We start from the raw sequence: 19,062 nt of genomic DNA, 5'->3' as shown, positions 1-19,062 counted from the left end.
TACAATGATAAAACATTATTAAAGTTTATTAACAAAAGCTTTGTACGTATCTTTTCATACACTTGGAATTTTACATCTAGTCAAAATAACAGCACATTTCCATCTTACCTTTTGTACAAATTGTTACAGAATATCCACCAGTGGGGCGAGTAAGTAAAATAAACCACTGGTTTACTTTTGTAAAGTATCTACAAAAGTGATTTGTGACATTTTTAAAAAATTCCCCAGAACATATAAAAATAAATTATTTTTACTTTTTCAATTAAATCTACTAATTAGAAATATTACAAATCAAAATATCAATGTTTTCTTATGAATTCTTCACAATACAAAACAGATTCACAAAACTTTATTTACAGAAATGAGGTAAGAACTGTGCAATGTTTAACTAAGAAACATATTGCAGAATTAACATGTTCTTCCAAATAAGTACACAGTGGAGGTCTAATTACAGCTGGGTCTTTTCCTCTAATAATTCCCACCTTTATATTGATTAGTGGTCATTACCCCCATTTAAACTGTCCTTCACTGCATAGACTCACGCCATGAATCAGCAACTGCCAGAAGTGTTGTAATGCAAGTTCACCCGTTTCAACCACTGGTAAATTTTAGTGGGAAATATTAACTCACTTTTTTGGTAATTTATTAGTGAAAGTGACCCAGGTAACAATCTGCCTGAGCTCTCTACAGTGGTATAAACACCTCTAGGAAAGGCAGAACACGGCTGCTGGTGCAAGACAGAGTATTCCCGCTGCTAACAAGGACACATCTAGTGCATGATCAGCTGTTTGCAGCCATTTCAACAAAGTGGAGGTAGCAACAGGCACTTGGTTTAGGCCAAACACTACACAAACTTCTTCCCGTGTGGCCTTCTCATCTGGTAAGAAAACTTTGTCACTGGAACCAAACCGGTTCCTTTAAAAACCTCAGAACTCTAAAACCTACACCAAAATTATTAAACTTTGGATTCCATACTGTAACATACTTGAGAAAAACTCCCACTATATAACAATAGGAATTTAAAGGAGTAAAAAGTTCAAAGTCAATTCCCTTATGAGTCAGGTTTCAAAACAGGTGTGTAAAAAAAGAAAGGACAAACAGCAAGTCCCGGCTGCCATGACAAGCTCAGTCTAAAAGGATCTATTGCAACCGCAGCAGCAGATCAGATGGGCTGGGGCTGTTAAATTACTGCTCTGAAACCAAAGCAATGCGTGACTGCAGACAGTTTTGTAGCCTTTAAATTCGTAAGATTAGCACTGAAGAGTCAAGTATATGTTCTTCTGTGGTTGAACTTCGTACTTAGTACCATCATATTGACAAAATTATGATTTGCAGAGTTTTATCTACTTCACAGTCTGAAACATTAAAAAGTACATCCATTTTAGTGCAACAAGAAAGCAAGTGAAAGCCTACCAAAAACATCCTTACGAAAATTATTAACCTCTTGCTGTGCAGTAAGAGTTCCTTGTTGCATTTTTTCAGTCTGCAGAAAGGAGAGCTGTGGTTTGCAGCCAGATGAAGTGCTATAACAGCAGGACGTGCAGGTCTCAAGTGTCATTCAAATGTCAACTCTTCTCTGACGCAACTGGTCCAGTTTTATCATTGAGCCTCTGTGTAAGAGAAAATACTTCTACAAATCAGATTATAACATACAGAGCTGAATAAAATTAAATTCATAAAAGTTACAAAACAGATGAGGTTCATTCACTAGAGCCATTCAAATAGTAACTTCTGCATTGTAAAGAATAAACATGTACTACAGAATAACAAGTAGGAAAGGAAAGAATAATTAAAGGAGTAGTCCTGCACTGAAGCAATTATGCTAATTAGGTCACCACAGCCAGCATTAGAAAACACCAATTTTGCTTCTACTTTCATTCTCACCAGACTGGCTGTTCCTGGCCGTGGGTCCCTCCGGAACCACGAGATGGTCCAGGCAAATACCAGGTGACCTGTACTACATTTTGCCCACTGAGAGGCCTGAAATCTACACTTCCTGTAGATTTCTGTTTTGCCCTGTCACAGTTATCTTTCTTTCATATATTGCTGCAAAGACATTTCCTGCAGATAATGATAGGACTGAGCTAAAACCTCATCTCACTCACTGAGCATTCAGAAACACCTGAAAACCAGTTCCAACTGCAAATGAAATTAAAACATTTGAACTTTGGCAAATAGAGGATTTGTTAAAAATCAGTTCAGGAATCCAATGCAACCTGCCTCAACTCTAACCCTAAAAAAAAAAACATAAGCGATTTCAAAAGAAATTTGTTTCTGAGGTTTTTGTTTGAAAGATGATCTGAGATTTCTTGGAATTATGTACAGCTCACTGCTACAGGAACATAAAGTACAACTGTAATGGCATGTTTGTAAAAATATGCCACATTGTACAGACCCAGTAATGGCCGTGCCAAAAAGATCAAAATAAAGTCACGTGGAATAGTTTGGATGCAAACCAAATAGAGGGTCTCAATTCCATTCACTACTAATTTTTGGAAAAGGAGGGGAGATAAATTTTAAAACTGTGACCATTTCTAAATGAAGGCAAGGCTGGAGCCGACCCCTGTGACAGCACTTTTGCTCTGGCAGTGACTGGGAGGAGGGACCCGACCACGGTTCTGCCGTTCACGGTTTGGCTGCAGCACCACAACCAAACCAAACCAAACCAAACGTGACAGCAACGCTGCTCAAAGCTCAAAGAAAGAAATGCTCACAGAGCGAGTGGAAGGGAGCTGTTCATGGGAAAAACTGTCTTGAAAATTTCACATTTATGTTTTGTGTCTCACCTACTACTTGGGAAGTACCCAAGAAGCCCAGCCTGAGTTCTCCACTACAGTGCTCCTGAAGCAGCTGGAGGCTTTGGGACTGGGGAGCAGAGAGGGGACTGATTTGTAGCCCAAACTCTCCCTACCTGCTTCTGCATACAAGCTCCTTTCTTTCCTCTAACACTGTCACTTGATGTCTTCTCCAAGGAATACTGGAACTTTATGACTTCCTGCTCTATTCATCTGTTCATCTTTTGTTTTTCCAAGTTCCCTTCATCCTCTCTTATCTTAATTGTATGATCCTTAGAGAATGAATTCTATTTTCTGACTTCTTGAAGAAAGAATTCCCATCTTGGCAATGGAGATTATGGGCAAATACTCAAGATAATGGAATATCTTTGCCAGAAAAAAATGTGTCTTGTTTGTTTCTCTGTTTAGGAAAGGTTTTATTACTCTATCAAGCAAAGGAGCCGCTCACCTTCCCAGAGAACAGCCTCATTTTCCCAGGCCAGAGCCAAGATGCACACAGCCCATTCTCCTAACACATATTCCACCTTCCCAGCTAAGGGCTCCTCACCACTCAGGTCATCAGCTAATCTCTGCAGCTCCACAGTGCCTGAGGCCTGGCCAGGGCAAACTTGCCAAGTAAGAGGATAAAAGGAATGATCCACAAAACAGTGGACAAACTCTGGGGAAGAAGTGGGGTGAGGAGGACTAGGGCTGCAGTTTTAACTACAAGGGGAAGGCAAAGGTCACTGGACTGGTGTCCTGATCCAGGGAAGCAAGGTTCGGTGTGACTACAAGTTCACAGAGTTCTGAGCCTCACTAAGTGCAGCCCATGGCTCAAGAAAAAAAAACAAAGAAAAAATCCACCACATCCTTGGTTTGTAAATACAGGCACGTAACCTGCTTCTTTTGGTTACCTCCTGGAGGCACTGCATTGAAAGTGAGGTGAGAAGGATACTTACTGTCACCTTCTGAGCTGCGTTATCTCCATGAACTGTAAGGAATGGGTTGGTAGCAGCTGCATTAAGTGGTGAGGCCTGTGTGCCTGAGAGTAAGTTGTTTATGGGTATCTGTGCTCCTCCAGTAATCTGCAATTGCTGTACTTCAGACTGATGGTGTTGGTGATGGTGATGGTGATGTTGCTGCTGTACTAATTGATACAAGAGGGCCTGATGTTCCTTGAGTAATATGAGGAGAGGGAGGAGGAAGGAAAAAAAAAATCAATAATTAATTACTGAAAAATAGCTCCTCCCTGGGTCCCTGCTTATCCAGATCTTCAGTCAGTGCAACCGTTAACCTAATCCCAGCTAATTTAGGTTACACTAATGAAGTTCCATGAGACCGGGGGAAAGGGAAGAATCCTCTAAGATTTCCTGAAATCAGCAGAAGCTCAACTAAGCCTGCTGGCTTCATCAGGCCAGTCAGAACAAACATACCATGTACTAAAACTACACAACTAACAATACAAATAGTCAAACCAGCTACCTACTGGCTTATATGAATACTGCAAACAGAGCAAAGACAGCCCACAAAATTATATCCAAAAATCTTGTTCTACTGTTCTAGTGGAATCAGAGAATAGTTCCCAGGATGTGGTTAAAATGGTCCCAAACTCTGATGCCCACAGCTGAGAGAGACAAGGCACTGAAACTGAAGGCACTAGGGAATGATTCTTGTAGCCATTCACACAGCCCAATAACATCCTGTCATTTAACATGACTATCATCAAAAAGTTTGAAGTAACTGAAAAACTAAAATATTTTCAAAGCCTTTAATATCAAGTTCAACACATTTCTAGTATGTCTGTTAGGCTGAGGAGTTTTTTTCATGCCTTAGAATACAATAGAGCAATAAATCATGATTAACTGGAAAACTTACTGATGTGAGTTGCTGGGTACTTAGTAATTGCTGAAATTGCTGGTGCTGTTGATGGAGTAAAAGTTGTCTCTGTTGGTCAGAAAGCAATCCTAGTCCCGAGGCACTGTAGGGTTTGACAGGGTAATACTGTAGTTTATATGAAAGCATGGGAACTTTTTACTTCAACTTTCCATTAAAGCAGAGATGTATACAGTTCCTATTTAGCATTTTGATTGCATACTGTAAATATTAAATTGTCTGTCTGTCCAGTTGCATTTTTGACACATGCCTACCCCAAGTCTCATTTATACTGAGCAACAGCAACATCCTGCCTGTAACATATGTCTACTCCATGTTCCTTATTTGAAACTCAGATAATAATTACCACTTCTACATTTTTTCCAAATACTTTAAACAGAAAGTCCAGATTTTATATTATAAGACAGCTCTTGCCAATCTTTAACACTTAGTTACCAAGCATTTACTTTGCCTTGGTTTCCTTCTAATTCCCATCCTTTGTGACATTCAAATCACTCAGTTCCCAGCCTTGTCTGTAATTTAGCAAACACCTTTGGTCTGTGGATGCTGCCATGGAATGAAGCTGCCTCTGCACTTGCCAACTACTTCACTCCCTGTCCCTATTTTCATGCCTACATATAATTTTCTGCAGATGCTTAGGAAACTGGGCAGGGCATAGATCCAGCCAACAACCAGTCTGGAAATAAAGGGTTTCTTCAGCTATGCCAGTTGACTGCAAGACCAACAGCATGAACAAGGGTGTGTCAGGAACAGAGGACTAGGAAGACAGCTGGATTTACTCTTTCAGTACCAGAGTTAGGTTCTACCAGTTTAAAACACCCATTAAAATATTCAGGTGTAGTTTCATGATCAGTTTATCTTGCTATTGAAACATTAAGTATTTCCCTTTCAGCTGTACACTTCTGTCCTCTCCCCTCATAGTGGCTCTTGCACAGTGAGCTGCATCTCAAGGGAACTGAGGTGAAACTTAAGCCAATACAAGACACACTGGAAGTTTATCTATTAATGTAGATGAGGTCACTGTGTGATGCACAAGTGTTTGTACCAGCAAGAAGGTGTGCAGTAGGATGATCAAGAGGACAACAGAACTGCTTGTTGTGACTGGTAATAAGGAAGTATTAACTTAAATCAACCACAAATCCATACCACTAGGCTACAATCATTTAGCTCCCCAGGACATAATATTTATCTTGCATTTTTACAGTAGCCAGCAGACTGTAGCCCAACTCCAGCGTAATTTGACTTTGCATTAACCAGCCAATATGAAAATCCCCAAAGCATCACCATTCTATCCTGCTGGGACAGGGCAAGCCACATATGAACTTCGTTTCATACTTCGTTGGATGGCCTCAGCCTGGGAAACACCTGGTGGGTTGCACTTGTATCTCCTATAGGGAATGGGAAACCTCTTCCAATGAGAAGTCTATGGAGCGGGATGGGATCCACCCATGGGTAGTGAGGGATCTGGTGGAAGTGCTCACAGAGACACTTTCAACCATTTACCATCAGCCCTGGCTGACTGGGGAGATCCCACTTAACTGGAGGCTGGCAAATGTGATTCCTGTCTACAAGAAGGGTTGGAAGGAAGATCTGGGAACCACAGGCCTGTCAGTCTGACCTCAGTGCCAGGGAAGGTCATGGAGCAGATCATCTTAAGTACCATCACACAGCATGTGCAGGCAACCAGGGGATCAGGCCCAGCCAGCCTGGGTTTGTGAAAGGCAGGTCCTGCTTGACCAACCTGATCTCCTTCTATGACAAGGTGACCTGCTTGGTGGATGAAGGAAGGGCTGTGGATGTGTCTACCTGGGCTTAGGTAAAGCCTTTGATGCTATTTCCCACAGTATTCTGACTAAAATTATCGCTGTTTCCTTCTCCTCTTTTTGCCTCACTTTTTCTGTATTTTTCTATACGGGAATGAATCTTCTCAGCTATTTTTTTTTTCATTCTTTTATCCCATTTTTTTCTCAGATCATGTTTTACCTTTGCTCTGCTTTTTTCTGTTGTTCTCCCTTCTCTTAATCACTCTGCCTGCCTCTCTTGCTCTGCATTGGCACTTGAAAGAAAATACCCTCAGTCAGCAGCTGAGATCTCAGTGTTTAGAAACTAAACCAAACTGCAGAAGACAAAATGGTGCAGCTCCCAAGCTTCCCAAAGAGACAGTTCACTGGATTTCACTATAAGAGCTTTCTCTAAACCAGATCAGCTTGGAATATAAATTTAATCCTTTTTAGATTCTCATTAAAAGGCACATAATCAGTCTGAAACTCTCCACCCTAGTCTTCTCTGATTGCGAGAATGTAAAGAAACAATCCTATCTCCTTCCTCAAATCACTTAATCTCCCAGTTGCTAGCAATCTGCATTAAGCTATCTTTTTCCCAGAAAAGGATCAAGTATTTTTCTCTGCTGAATGAATGTGGGCTCTTTTACCTACAACTTGAAACCCTCTCCAGCAGCAGTGTGCAAATCAGTGTCTTCTCACCTCCTGGTGCCCCACAGTCAAAGAGTTCACATGAGTAAGGACAACATGCATAAAGAAGTGTTCATGTACTGGTGAGCACTCTGGCTACTTTTCTACATGAAACTGTTGGAACAGATTCTGAAGCTTGGGAAGTTACTGTAAAAAGCAACTTACAGGAACATCTGGCAAGTCTCTTAATTATAGAACAATACCCCAAAATTAGAGAGTAAGGCTGCACTATGTGGCTTTCCAACATCTCACCCATCCTGGTTTAAACCACCTCCAAATCTGACTACCACCACACCATCTAACCAGGCTCAGAGCACTCACAAGACCATGGCACCAAACCTTCATGCCTGCCTGTGCCTATTTAACGTTCCCACCAGGGCAGTTCAAAGAGCAATGATATTGTGGGGAATTTAACATTAAAGAAATAGTCAACTAGTTGCCACTGAAGCAGCATCAAACTCAAGAGTGACAGGTGTCCCACAGAGTTCCAGAACCAAAGATTTCAGCCAGTAGAAAATGCCTTTTTTTTGCATTTTCCCCCTTCCTTCAAAGTCATCCCAGAGCCTCTTTGCAACTTAGTTCCTTAGTAACAGAAAAGTTTTTTCATATTTTTCACTGAAGCATTTGTAATGGAAGAAACAGGAATGAGGAATGTACATATCATTACCAAAATTATTTTAGCACTAGTTACAATTAGTGCTTGCTCGGCCTTAATGTTTTTCTTCTGAATATAAAACTAGAAGTACCAAAAACTCAGAGAAAATGGGGCTAATTGTGAAACACCTTCAAAAGGAAGGGGGCCTGGGAAATAATCTGGGTGAACTCTAAATAAAGTGAAGAATTGTGTGAAATGTCCACTTTTAAATTTAATATAAACATTAATTTTAAGTTAGTATTATTGAGGGAATGGTGCAGAAAGAGATCATGCAAGAACAGAAACAGAGAAGTGGAAGTGCTAGCAGAGTTGTACATCATAAGCTTGTTGTAGCAGAAAATAGAAAATCACTGGGAGTATTCCAGACTCTAAAGTTAGAATGAGAGCTTTTAAGAGGATACCAGTTACAGTATTTTGCATGAATTGGAGCATTCTACTACTAGGCTACACGCTGAAGAGTTACAGTGGTTAAGATGGATATTAAAAAAGAAACACGAGAACTTCTGCAATATAATGAAGTGGAAGTAAATCATCTGTGTATAATATCATTTGAGAAAACAGTGGCATGACTGGTATTTAGTATAACCAATATATTCTGGCAGTACTGAAAGTGGAAAGCATTATGCAACTGGTTAATATTATTGATTTTGTCTAGTATTTCTCACTCCTCACTTTTTGGGGAGAGTAATGCAAAAATGCTGTATTTCACAAACCTCTGATACTCAAGAAAGAAGACAGCTGTTCATTAACAAAATGTCTTTTGTTTAACCTATGGAACCTCATGGTTATATATGATATAACCTATGAAAAATACAGGCTGCTTAGTAAAAATACAACACATCCAAATAATGGGATACACTTGAAAGTATCAGATTTTATGAGCCTACTGAAGCAATACCACACAATTATATGGTACACGAATATTCAGGAGCTGCCAAGCCAACGGCAAGGGAAGAAACTGAAAAAAGAAGCTGGAAAACTAGGGATCTCTTGCATCATTTCAATCACATATGCCTTTTTTGGTGGGTAATCCATCATAATCTCAAAAAATAAACTACTTAAAGACAACTAATCCACTTCCTATTTGCAGGCGTTTCTTTCTACGTACAACGTTCTCCTTCCTAAGGAAAGGACAATACAAGGGGTGGGGGGAAGGGGAGCAGGCAGAATGAGCTGGCTCAGGCTCTGCTCTATCCCAAAATACTTCCAGACCAAGAAGTCCATTCCCCCTCCTGGAAAGCAGCTGTCTCCTTTTGTTACCATTTGCCTTGCAGCTCAAGCAGCAGCAGTTCATGCTACTGAGGGTACCTGGTTTTGGTGAGGGGCTGTTACGAATACTCGCACATTCATCTTTTTATGCATTAAGAAATCCCTCACACCACTTGAAAAACTAATTTTGTTGGGTTTGGAGTCAGTGCAGGCAACTGAAAACACCATGCATGTAACTGTATTACAACTCTGGTTTGTTATGCCTATTACATCTTGAATTACATGACCATATACCCTTCTTCTCCTTCTTCCCCTCCCCCCTTCTTACTGCAACAAATGGTAGCTTTTCCAGTGCTCCTTTAATCCTGAAAGAACAATTGTCAGGATCAAGAATATTGTTTTCTGAACTAAAAAAACGAGCTGAAGAAGATTTACATAATTACCTTTGTTTGGGAATGTGACTTGATTTAAAAAATGGGAATAAATGGACACAAAATTTCCAAAAGCTAAACTACTTGTGCTTCCATTAAATCCTCACTTTCATTCACAGATCAGGAGCAGAACTTACTTTGACAATTACAGGCTAAGGAAGAAACTACCTATGGAGTAAGACGAAAAACACATCTAACCTGAAGAACAGCAGGAACTACCAAGAAAAACATAAAGTCGGCAAATTCTTACCTGTTATTTAGCGTGGTTGGCAGAGGATGAGTTGCATTGGGTGGCACGGTTGCGTGAGTGAGAGAAGGGTTCTGTGACATTGTTGCTGGGGTCTGAATTACCCCATTTAAAGCCCCTACAATTCCATTGATTGCCAGCTGGCTGGCTGGCAGTGCTCCAATTATTCCACCCACACCAGGCACTGCAGGAATGGTGGAGGTTACAGTCTGCATACCACTAGCCAGTGCCCCCACTGTCACACCATTGACCTGCTGAACTCCGCTGACTCCTGAGCCTTGCTGGGCCGGACTCTGCCCAGCAGGTGGTGGAGTGGAAAGCGCTGATGAACTGCTGGTGCTTTGTCCGCTGGAGGTTATCTCCTGGTGTCAAAACAAACAACAAAACCCCCTCAGCCGCTTAAAATTTTACCTAACAGCACAATGCAAGGACTAGGATGAGTTAACTTGTAATAAGCTTAGGTTTAGAAGAAAGAAATAAAAATTACCTGATTTAATACTGGAAGAGAATTGTCCGGTAAAAAACTGTTTCCCAGATGAGGGCTTTTACTGCTGTTCAAGGAATCAGTACTAGGTGCTAAAGTAATTATTTCAAAAAACACACAGTGGTTACATTTCTGTAACATGTAAAAAGATTCAGAATAATTATTTCAAAATAATGTCAAAGGTAAACATAAAAAATGTAAAGTCAACCTTAAAATCATTGCTAAAGAGTAAAATATTAACTAAGTAACTCGTGAATCAACAGATTCAAACAGATGTGCTCCAGACTGAAGTAAAAGAGAAACAGCACTGAAACAAGTAGTAATGGTTCAGATAAATAAACCTATTGACTTTTAAACATTTAAACACATCAGCAAATACTTGTTCTATATTCATCCTACATGTATATGCATCTCCCATCAATGGCATGTGTGGATGAAACAGATATTTCATATAAATACACGATCAAATTACTTTGACACTTTAATAATCTCCTCTACTTACGTGCTTGTACTGGAAAGGCATGCACTTGATGAGAAGGGCTGGGATTTGAAGTTATTGTTGGAAAGGGCACCGAAAGCTGTGCATTGAGAAGCTGAAGCCGTTCTTTCTTAGCGGTCAGATTCTTTATCTGTTCTTCCAACCGCCTATTTTCAACCTGAAGTTGGTGTAATGATTTAAGCATTCCTAAAACTAAGACAAAAATGCATGTATTTCACAACCAGATTAATGAATGAATAACATCCTCACTTGGTTTTAGTTTCTATACTACAATAAGACTAGCATTAAGTCATATGTGAAAATACAAATAAAAGTAAAAGTTTGACTTTTACTGGGAAGATTTAGGATCTATTTTGTGTAATTTAAAGTGCAGAAAAAAGCACATAGCGTTGTGATAGTAATTTTGGAATACATCTACACCCTGGTTTAAAAACTGATAAAGTAGCATCGTTATGGCTAGCATTCATTTTAAGCAAAGAGCATTACATGATAACTTATCCCCAAATTAGAATGTAAAATTCGTAGTATTTTAGTAGCACAGTTTAACTGCATAGCTGGGAAAAATCCAGTTTCAGTTGCAGTATTAGGAATTTTAAACATTATAAAATAGAAAAGTTTGACCATTATGCATTCAGCTAATAAATACAGGCAACCAACAACATTTATATAAAAACAATCAAGTGTGTGAAAAGGCAGTTTTTCTGCTTTAATGCCCTGTACAGTGAATCCTAAACTTATAGAAACAATGGAAAAAAAGTGATCCAACGAGAAGTTCTCCAGGCCCACCTTGCTGGGCACCGTGAGCAGCGATCTCGGAATCCCCCAGCAGGGAGCACTCTGTGAGCACCGCTCTTACCCCCCGCGTTTTGCATCACAAGGGCATCACCTTCTGCACTAACCTGATTTTTACCAAGCACAGTTTTCTCAAACTCCAATCTGGTTTCAGAACTTGGATTTCCCAGCTAGTACTAGAGTGTGACTGTAAAGCCATAGGGAGAGCCTTTTTTTTTTTTTTAAATTCTAAATTGTATTTGTTTAACATGACCTCTGGGCCTACTCCAGACATAAGTCTACTGGTATAGGCACATCTGGTCATTTCCCAAGGATTTAGCTTTTATCCCTCCTCTTCAAGAACATACAAAGGAACCCTCAGTGAGCTCAAATGAGATGCAATAAGACTTAGCTAAACCTGTCCTCCAGCTATCATGTTTAAAGGATTATCCCTGCATGAATTTCCTCACAATTAGCATTTTTGTCAGGATACCATTCATAAAAATACTAACTAGATACCACTTTACATTACCAATGAAAAGAATAATATGTTCAATAAAATATAACACAAAGCCTAACCTGGAATCAAATAAATTTTTTAACATAGTCAGTGATTGTCTTTGATACTGATATATTGTTGAATATGGAGATCCACGTGATCTCCTGATCACTTATGCTTTTAATGTATTCATTCTTGGACTATTCCACTCTATTAAACATAACTTGAGAAAATCATATTTGCTTGCTTTGAGAACTTCACAAGAAAGGCAGAACATAATAAAGACACGAAAGCTCAGCAGGATACCTTTCTTAACATTTGTAAATATTTTCTTTTCAAGCAGCAACAAAAGTAGGCAGTTTAGGTGTAAAAATTAAAAACAGAACAATAAAAAATTATCATGCCAATATATATCACACAATATAAAGAAAAATGGGGAACTGTACTACAATATTAACACCAGTGGATCTAAGAGTTCAGAATTCTTTTCCAAACCCTGCAACTGACCAGCTGGATCTGCAAGTTACTTGCTCTAGCTTGACACAATTGCTCCATCCATAAAAACGCAGACAGTCACAGAGAAGTTGTCATCTAGTGATGCCACGCGCTGCATTAAGAACTATGACAGAACTATACACCACAGTTACATTTCAATTCACAACAGAAAATAAATTTTGTTAAAATTCTTGGACAAGCATGGAATAGCAGCTCTAAGTAACAGTTAACAAAAGCCATAATAAACAGACTGTAAGTACTTACTGTCACTGGGGGTGCCTTGCTCTAATAAAAACTGTTGTCCTTCACTCCACTGCCTCTCCAGGAGCTGTTCTATGCTGGCTGCTACTGGGGGCAAATTCTCGCCACAACTGTTCCCTGATTGATCATAGCGAATCTGCAAGCTGCTCACAGGGGATCTGTTGAAAATATTGCAATTTATTGTTTAAAGAAAAGAATGAAAGGAAATACATTGCAAAAAGGCTGTTGAAATTTCTTATTTTGTACCAGCCCTTAGCACCTACATATCTTATGTTTCCAAGACTAAGTTAATTCATCAACATCACTAAGAACTCCTAGTTCACACTGTCAGTGCTTTAATAAAAGAAAGATGTATTATTACAGTGTGAGAATTTATACTGAGAACGCACATAACCTCTTCTTGCATACAGACTAACAAAATACTAACTGACAAATAGCACTGAATTAAATCATAAAACATGCACTTCTACAGCAGGAAACCATTATATACACAGATACAAAGGGCACCTGTCTTTGGGGGTGGGGGGAAAACAACCACCACCAAACTTCAAACCTTTCCTAGAGAAAACTGGGGAAAATAAAAACAGTTTATTAAAATCAGTACATAGAAAAGCCATATATAATTCCACTAACTTGTTCTAAAAACAATAATGTAAACCCTGATTTTTGAGGGACTATGTGAAAATATTATTTCACAGTGGATGCAATGAAAGTTGTGTTATCCTCTTCCTGTCCTGTGCTGCACACTTAATATACCTCCTTTTTCATTCATAATCACAAATAGTTTAAGGAATAATCCCCTTGCCACATGTCTTTTCTCATTCAGGAGAAAACTAAATATTCGGCATTCAGCCACTGAGAAAGATGGGTACCTCTGCCAATCCTAGGAGAGGAGACTTCTTTAGCACTGGATGGGGTAAAATTTAACTTGTGAGCAAAAGCAGATGTTCAGTGTATTTCTGACTCAGGCTTCTGGTCTCATGTATGCATATTCTCATTCCTCACACAGGATCAACACCAAAGCCCACTAAAAGTTGGTTGTTGGTTTTGTTGACAGTTGTTTGGTGTTTTTTTTTTAATCAACTCCAGTGAGCTCAGATTCTCATATATTACTTATTACTGTGAGCAACTGGTGCCACCACAGGGTCACAGCCGTGCTGTTTACCCGTAGTGGAGACTTACCAACAAGACCACCACAGTCCCAGGACAGGACAACACAGAGAGCTCAGGAAATCAGTGTGTTAATTATGATTACTGTAATAAGCAGTGGTCACAGCACATTAGCTGCCTAATGACTGTCAAGCATTTTGTAGGCACCCGAGCAAAGCGTTTTTTACGAGAAAAGGTTATAAGTAGGTGACTTAAGAGCTCTGTAAGTATTTATAAATAATTTCTCTTTTCCATACAGAATGAAAGAAAAGCACTTGTTAAAACAAAAAGCCCTGATGAATGAGTAACCAAGGTGGTGTTTTTTGACAAGAGATGACAACAGCATTTAACAGTTCAGCACAGACATGGCAAAAACAGCCTTAAGAGACTGGCTGTTTACAGGAGGTGCTGAAGCTACAAGAAGGAAGGCTAACGCAGAAACATTCTAACCAGAGGTACTACACTTCCCACTTTGAAAAACCCGAAACAACAAAACCAAAACCAAATACAGAAAACCACCAATCAACTCCCCCAGCAACTTCTCTCTCTCTGTCTGTGTGCTTGTGAAGGGTGCATAATGCTACTCTAACAGATTGTGCCATTTGAATTATAAATCACCAACAAAATTCTTCTCAGGCTTTGGACTGTTTCCTATCAATTTCAAAAAGGTAGAAAAAAAGCAATACATGACTGTATAACTTCTGCAATCCTTCACTGGAAGCCTGTAGAGGAGAAGAATAAAAAAAAATAAAATCTAGATTTCTATGTATTGCAACATTAGTCAATCCATCATCTTCCAACTGAACCCGTACCTCATCCTTTAGATATGATATGGTTCCTGCACACTACGTTGAATCCTTATTCCAAATAGCATTTGATCATAGTTTCCAACAGGATTATAAACGTGCTGCCTGTACTGATCTGATGCCATCACAGGAATCTTGTGTTTCATACCTTGCTTGCTTTCACAAATGTATTTTGTTTAAATTTGGGGTACAGTTACTCAGAATATTAGAGCATTAATTGGAAACAATACTGCATTTAGATACAAGCACACATAAAGATTTCAATGCAGGTATTACACAGCACATTTTTAAATCTAAGGTTAACTACAGGGTAAAAAAAAGTTTAAGTGCTACCTTGGGAAAAGCAGCAATTCCTTTGCAAAATGGAAACAGCTCACATATACCAGGTATATTTATATTTCTCATATATATATGTATATTAAAAGTTAAAATACGACAGCTTAAACATCAAACGCTGTGGTTATACTGGGGTATAAAGATACAACAATATGAATTGAAAATGACCATACAAGCTCATGAGTCACATATGTCTTCTCCGAAGAGCTGCAATCAACTGCATCATCAGCAGCAAACAAATGTTTCTGCAAGTGTTTTTGTTTTAAGCAACCTGCTGAAAATCACATGGTTCTTTGGGAGAAGTGTGTTATTTATGTATCTCATAAGCTTCAAAAGGAACAGAGTCAGAACTTGCAGCAAAATAATTTCAACAGATAAAGCACGTAACATTCAGAGCTGCAAAGCTTCCAGACAGCAGATTTTTTAAGTTAGCTCTTTAATCACTATAAACCGTATTTTAAGTAATCAGTTACTTATTTATTGAAGTGGGGAAGGTGGGGAGTTACCTACACATTTCAGAAATGTTAACATACATGTAATCTTTTTTATCGCCCAAACCAGAGGTGAAATTTGCTGACTACTGAACTTAACTGAGTGAGTTTTCTAAATTTTTTCCATGCTAGGTATTTCAGACTTAAGTTTTTCCATCTCTGAATTCTGTAACAGCAGCAATTTCTCCCCCTTCCTCTCTCACCCAGCACCCTCCATCCCCCTCCCATTTTTGTCTTGCTTTTGAACAATCGTACTGCCAAGCAAAATCTGTCTGCTCTTTGCAAAGTTTGCTACAACTACAGGAAGCTTTGCCATTGTGGACTGAGGTGGCCTTGGTATCATCCAGTTCTCCTTTACCATCCACATCAAAAACAGCTGGGATTTTACAATGTAGCAAGTACTGGACTGTATATGCCGTAAACATACACTCTACAGAAGCATCATATTTAACAAATTTACCTTCCCGAATATTTGACCAAAAGACAAAACTATGACCTATGAAAATTGTGCAAGGACCAAGTCTTTGCATATTAGCTAAAAAGGCATTAAAACTCACAATTACCAAAACATATATGCATAAGGGGATTTCTTAATATGTAGTCCAAAGTTCTAGAATTTCCTAACTGTCGAGCATTTCAGAGCATCTCTGAACCTCCTTGTCTGTAAATATCAATTTATATGCTCAGGTATGTATATGTGTTTATAATGAGAAAACAGTTTAAACTCATTTGTAAATTCTCTATTTATTATTTTAGAAGCGACACATATTGGAAAGCTTAAAAGCAAGTTCATGATGACGTGATCCTAACATCTAAGTATGATAATGGATAATATCACCCCATCCAACAAGATGTCTTTTGATTAATTAAGGAATATAATACAAGATCAACAACATCAGGCATGTACATTAAATTACCTAATTTGGAGATATTTGTTATAAATTACTGTAATAAACACATGCTATAACAACAAAATTCATTATTACAATGCTGTTCTTGGGTAACTACCATTTTTTAGCTATCCTAAAATCCTTTTCAGGATAAAATTCCCATGGTCAGTCCCTAAGTAAAAAAAAAGATACAGTAATACCACTATAAAATTTAGTTCATATGGGATTTGGAATGGAAAACAAAGCCCTTTAAAAACAAAGAATCACTTAAAATACAGAGAAAATATTACAGAAGTATTTAAAACACAATATCGAAATTTTAACAGCAAGTATTTTAAAACAAAATAATGTGATACAGTTCCAGCAGATTTCTTATCTCAAACTTTTCTAATAGATGTGAATTGCAGCAGAACAAAAAACAGAGAACTGCTGCATATTTTGAAGTTGTGAGGGAAAAAGAAGAAAACATTTCTATGAAATTTTTAACTATATTTAATGTCTCACTCCATCTTATTAGTGTGATCATTGTTAAGTCTATGAGATTTTGGAATTCTTGCAAGTATGACTAAAATATGATCGTGGTAACAATTCTGAGGAGGTAAGTAGCATACGTGGATTAAATGACAGATAAAACCCTCTAAAGCAAGTCTCCATTTCTTAAGTAAGAGAGTAAACTAACTTACCTACAAACCTTCATTTGCAAACCTAACTTCAGTTGATACAAAAGTAAATTCCAGCACAACTTTAGCTCTCTGAACATACTAGGGATTTTTTTTAGAAGGATACATCTATATAAAAATAAAGATATTTATACGTGTGTGTATACACATTTATATACATAGGCTTTTAAAACACTTCAGTATTACTAGCAAAAAGACAGCAAGGTTTCCAAATCTTAAAACATTTCCTCTGCCTGCACTCTCCAATGTAAATAACGCTTACCGTGGTGAGAGACTTCCTCTGGGTGATCCTCCTCTGCCAACAAGGCTTCGGCTATTATCTCCGAGATCTTGATCTGCAGTGTAAATATTTCACAGCTGATAAATCACCTTTTCTTAGATAAGAGTTTTAATATCTCATGTAGATATTTTAAAAATACCTTAAATCTCAACTTCTATCTGTAGTTATTGCTGAAGAGTGAATAAGTAACTAGTTTAAGATTGCTGAACTGTAGCATGTAAGGTGTTGTCCTTACACATTTCTGAGGCTGTACCAGGCCATGGATTATGTTCACTTCTTTCATTCCTTTCAGTTTTACAGCACAGAAGCGTGGTTTGCATTTGCAGTACCCTCCCCTCAGCCACTTTTAATTTGTACGGTGAAAGTAATGAATCACAGCTGTGGACAGCTAATCTGTATGCTTATCACAGCAAATCCTGATGCTCTGTATTTTTTTAACACTTTGCATCCCAAAACAACTCATAAAAGATATAACGTATTAAACTTACCGCTGCCATCTAACAAGCACACATTATTCAGCAAATTTACTGAAAACTTTATGAAAGCGTATAATTCACTAATTCCTATTTATAAGTAGAAGCATAGGAAAGCCCCTTGCTAAAAAGGTAGTAAAACAAACAAAAAAGGCCTCATTAAATATATGAAAACGTTTTGCTTGGAAGGACTCAAAAGGGTTATTTTCCCTATGGCCTCTCAATAAAATAACCCTATCTGCCCCCTTCAAGGTTGCCCTCCCCCTATTCTGAGTCAAGCGACCTCCGACCCCTTGGAGGGCAAAGACATGACTGATCCATTCTTGGTAAACTGCTAAACTCATTCCCTTCCCCCAAACAGGCATGACTACTACGACATGTCAACAAATCCTTACGGAGGGAATGAAACAAAGCAAAGCCAGCGGCTCATTAAAACCACAGCGGAGAGCCCGCGGTACCAAATGCCAACCGGTAAATATTCACAAGATTATTAAATGCTGCACAAGTTCTCTAACGGGATCTCTTTCACACGAACTTGTATGTAATGCAATTTCATGAATTATGCAAATAAAGGTTTCAACTATTCACGACAAAACCCAGAGCTGTGTTACTCCGGTTGCAAAGAGCTGGGAACTGAGCGCATCAATCACAGGAGTCACAGGAGACACTGGTGCATTCCTGCCTGCTGATGGCTCTGCTTAAACATTTACATTTCACACACCGAGGGGAAAGAAAGGGGGAAGAAAACCTGCTCTGTTCCACAGAACAACTGAGAATTTACTTCCAACACAGAACAACTTCGTACAGATATTTAATAACCAAATGCTGAGCAGAGCTCACAAATAAAATTTAACAATCTTTTTAAAAACACTGAGGTCTGTGAAGCTGCACATTTGCACCGGCAGTGGAAGCTTACCTGCTTGGCTGTTTTCAGACTGAGCTATAAGTGCTGCCATGGCTGAATTTGGATTCAGCCTATTGCCGTACATGTGGGATGGAGGCAGACTGAGAGAAGATCCAGGTAGGGTGTTTGCCTGCAAGAAACCAATTAAAACTTGAATCCTTGTTTTAAAAGGGGGAGAAATGCTAGATGTATTTTAAAGAAGCCTTCCTACTGCACAATTATTATCTTTCTAAGTTGAATGTTTTTTTAAAACCGATGTATTTAAACGAAAAAAATATTTTTCCTTTGTGAGTACAGCAACAAAATTGCAGTACTTTGAAAATATGTCAGGTTTTAAAGTGTGTTGTACTTGTCGTTGGCAAGA

The 19,062-nt window shown here is 38.6% G+C and overlaps 1 protein-coding gene across 4 annotated transcripts in view; it reads right to left on the bottom strand.

Moving 5' to 3' along the window:
* Nucleotides 1-19,062, bottom strand: part of MLLT10 (MLLT10 histone lysine methyltransferase DOT1L cofactor) — a 125,158-nt gene continuing 106,096 nt past the window's right edge. For 2 of the 4 annotated variants that reach the window (XM_050325320.1, XM_050325346.1), the window contains 9 exons: nt 18,711-18,828; nt 17,304-17,376; nt 12,693-12,847; nt 10,667-10,855; nt 10,168-10,256; nt 9,684-10,042; nt 4,650-4,752; nt 3,734-3,949; nt 1-1,627 (listed from right to left, as the gene is read on the bottom strand). In XM_050325320.1, the coding sequence (XP_050181277.1) occupies nt 1,559-1,627; nt 3,734-3,949; nt 4,650-4,752; nt 9,684-10,042; nt 10,168-10,256; nt 10,667-10,855; nt 12,693-12,847; nt 17,304-17,376; nt 18,711-18,828 (1,371 nt within the window). In that variant the 3' untranslated portion in view covers nt 1-1,558. The remainder of the gene's footprint in view (nt 1,628-3,733; nt 3,950-4,649; nt 4,753-9,683; nt 10,043-10,167; nt 10,257-10,666; nt 10,856-12,692; nt 12,848-17,303; nt 17,377-18,710; nt 18,829-19,062) is intronic. The other 2 variants (XM_050325326.1, XM_050325336.1) reach the window with 2 other exon arrangements.

This window comes from Myiozetetes cayanensis, unplaced genomic scaffold (assembly GCF_022539395.1).
Source record: "Myiozetetes cayanensis isolate MyiCay16 unplaced genomic scaffold, myiCay2020 scf1, whole genome shotgun sequence".
NCBI classification, from domain to species: Eukaryota; Metazoa; Chordata; class Aves; order Passeriformes; family Tyrannidae; genus Myiozetetes; species Myiozetetes cayanensis.
Note: the sequence above shows the minus strand (reverse complement) of the source record. Positions and strands in the feature narration are given on the sequence as shown.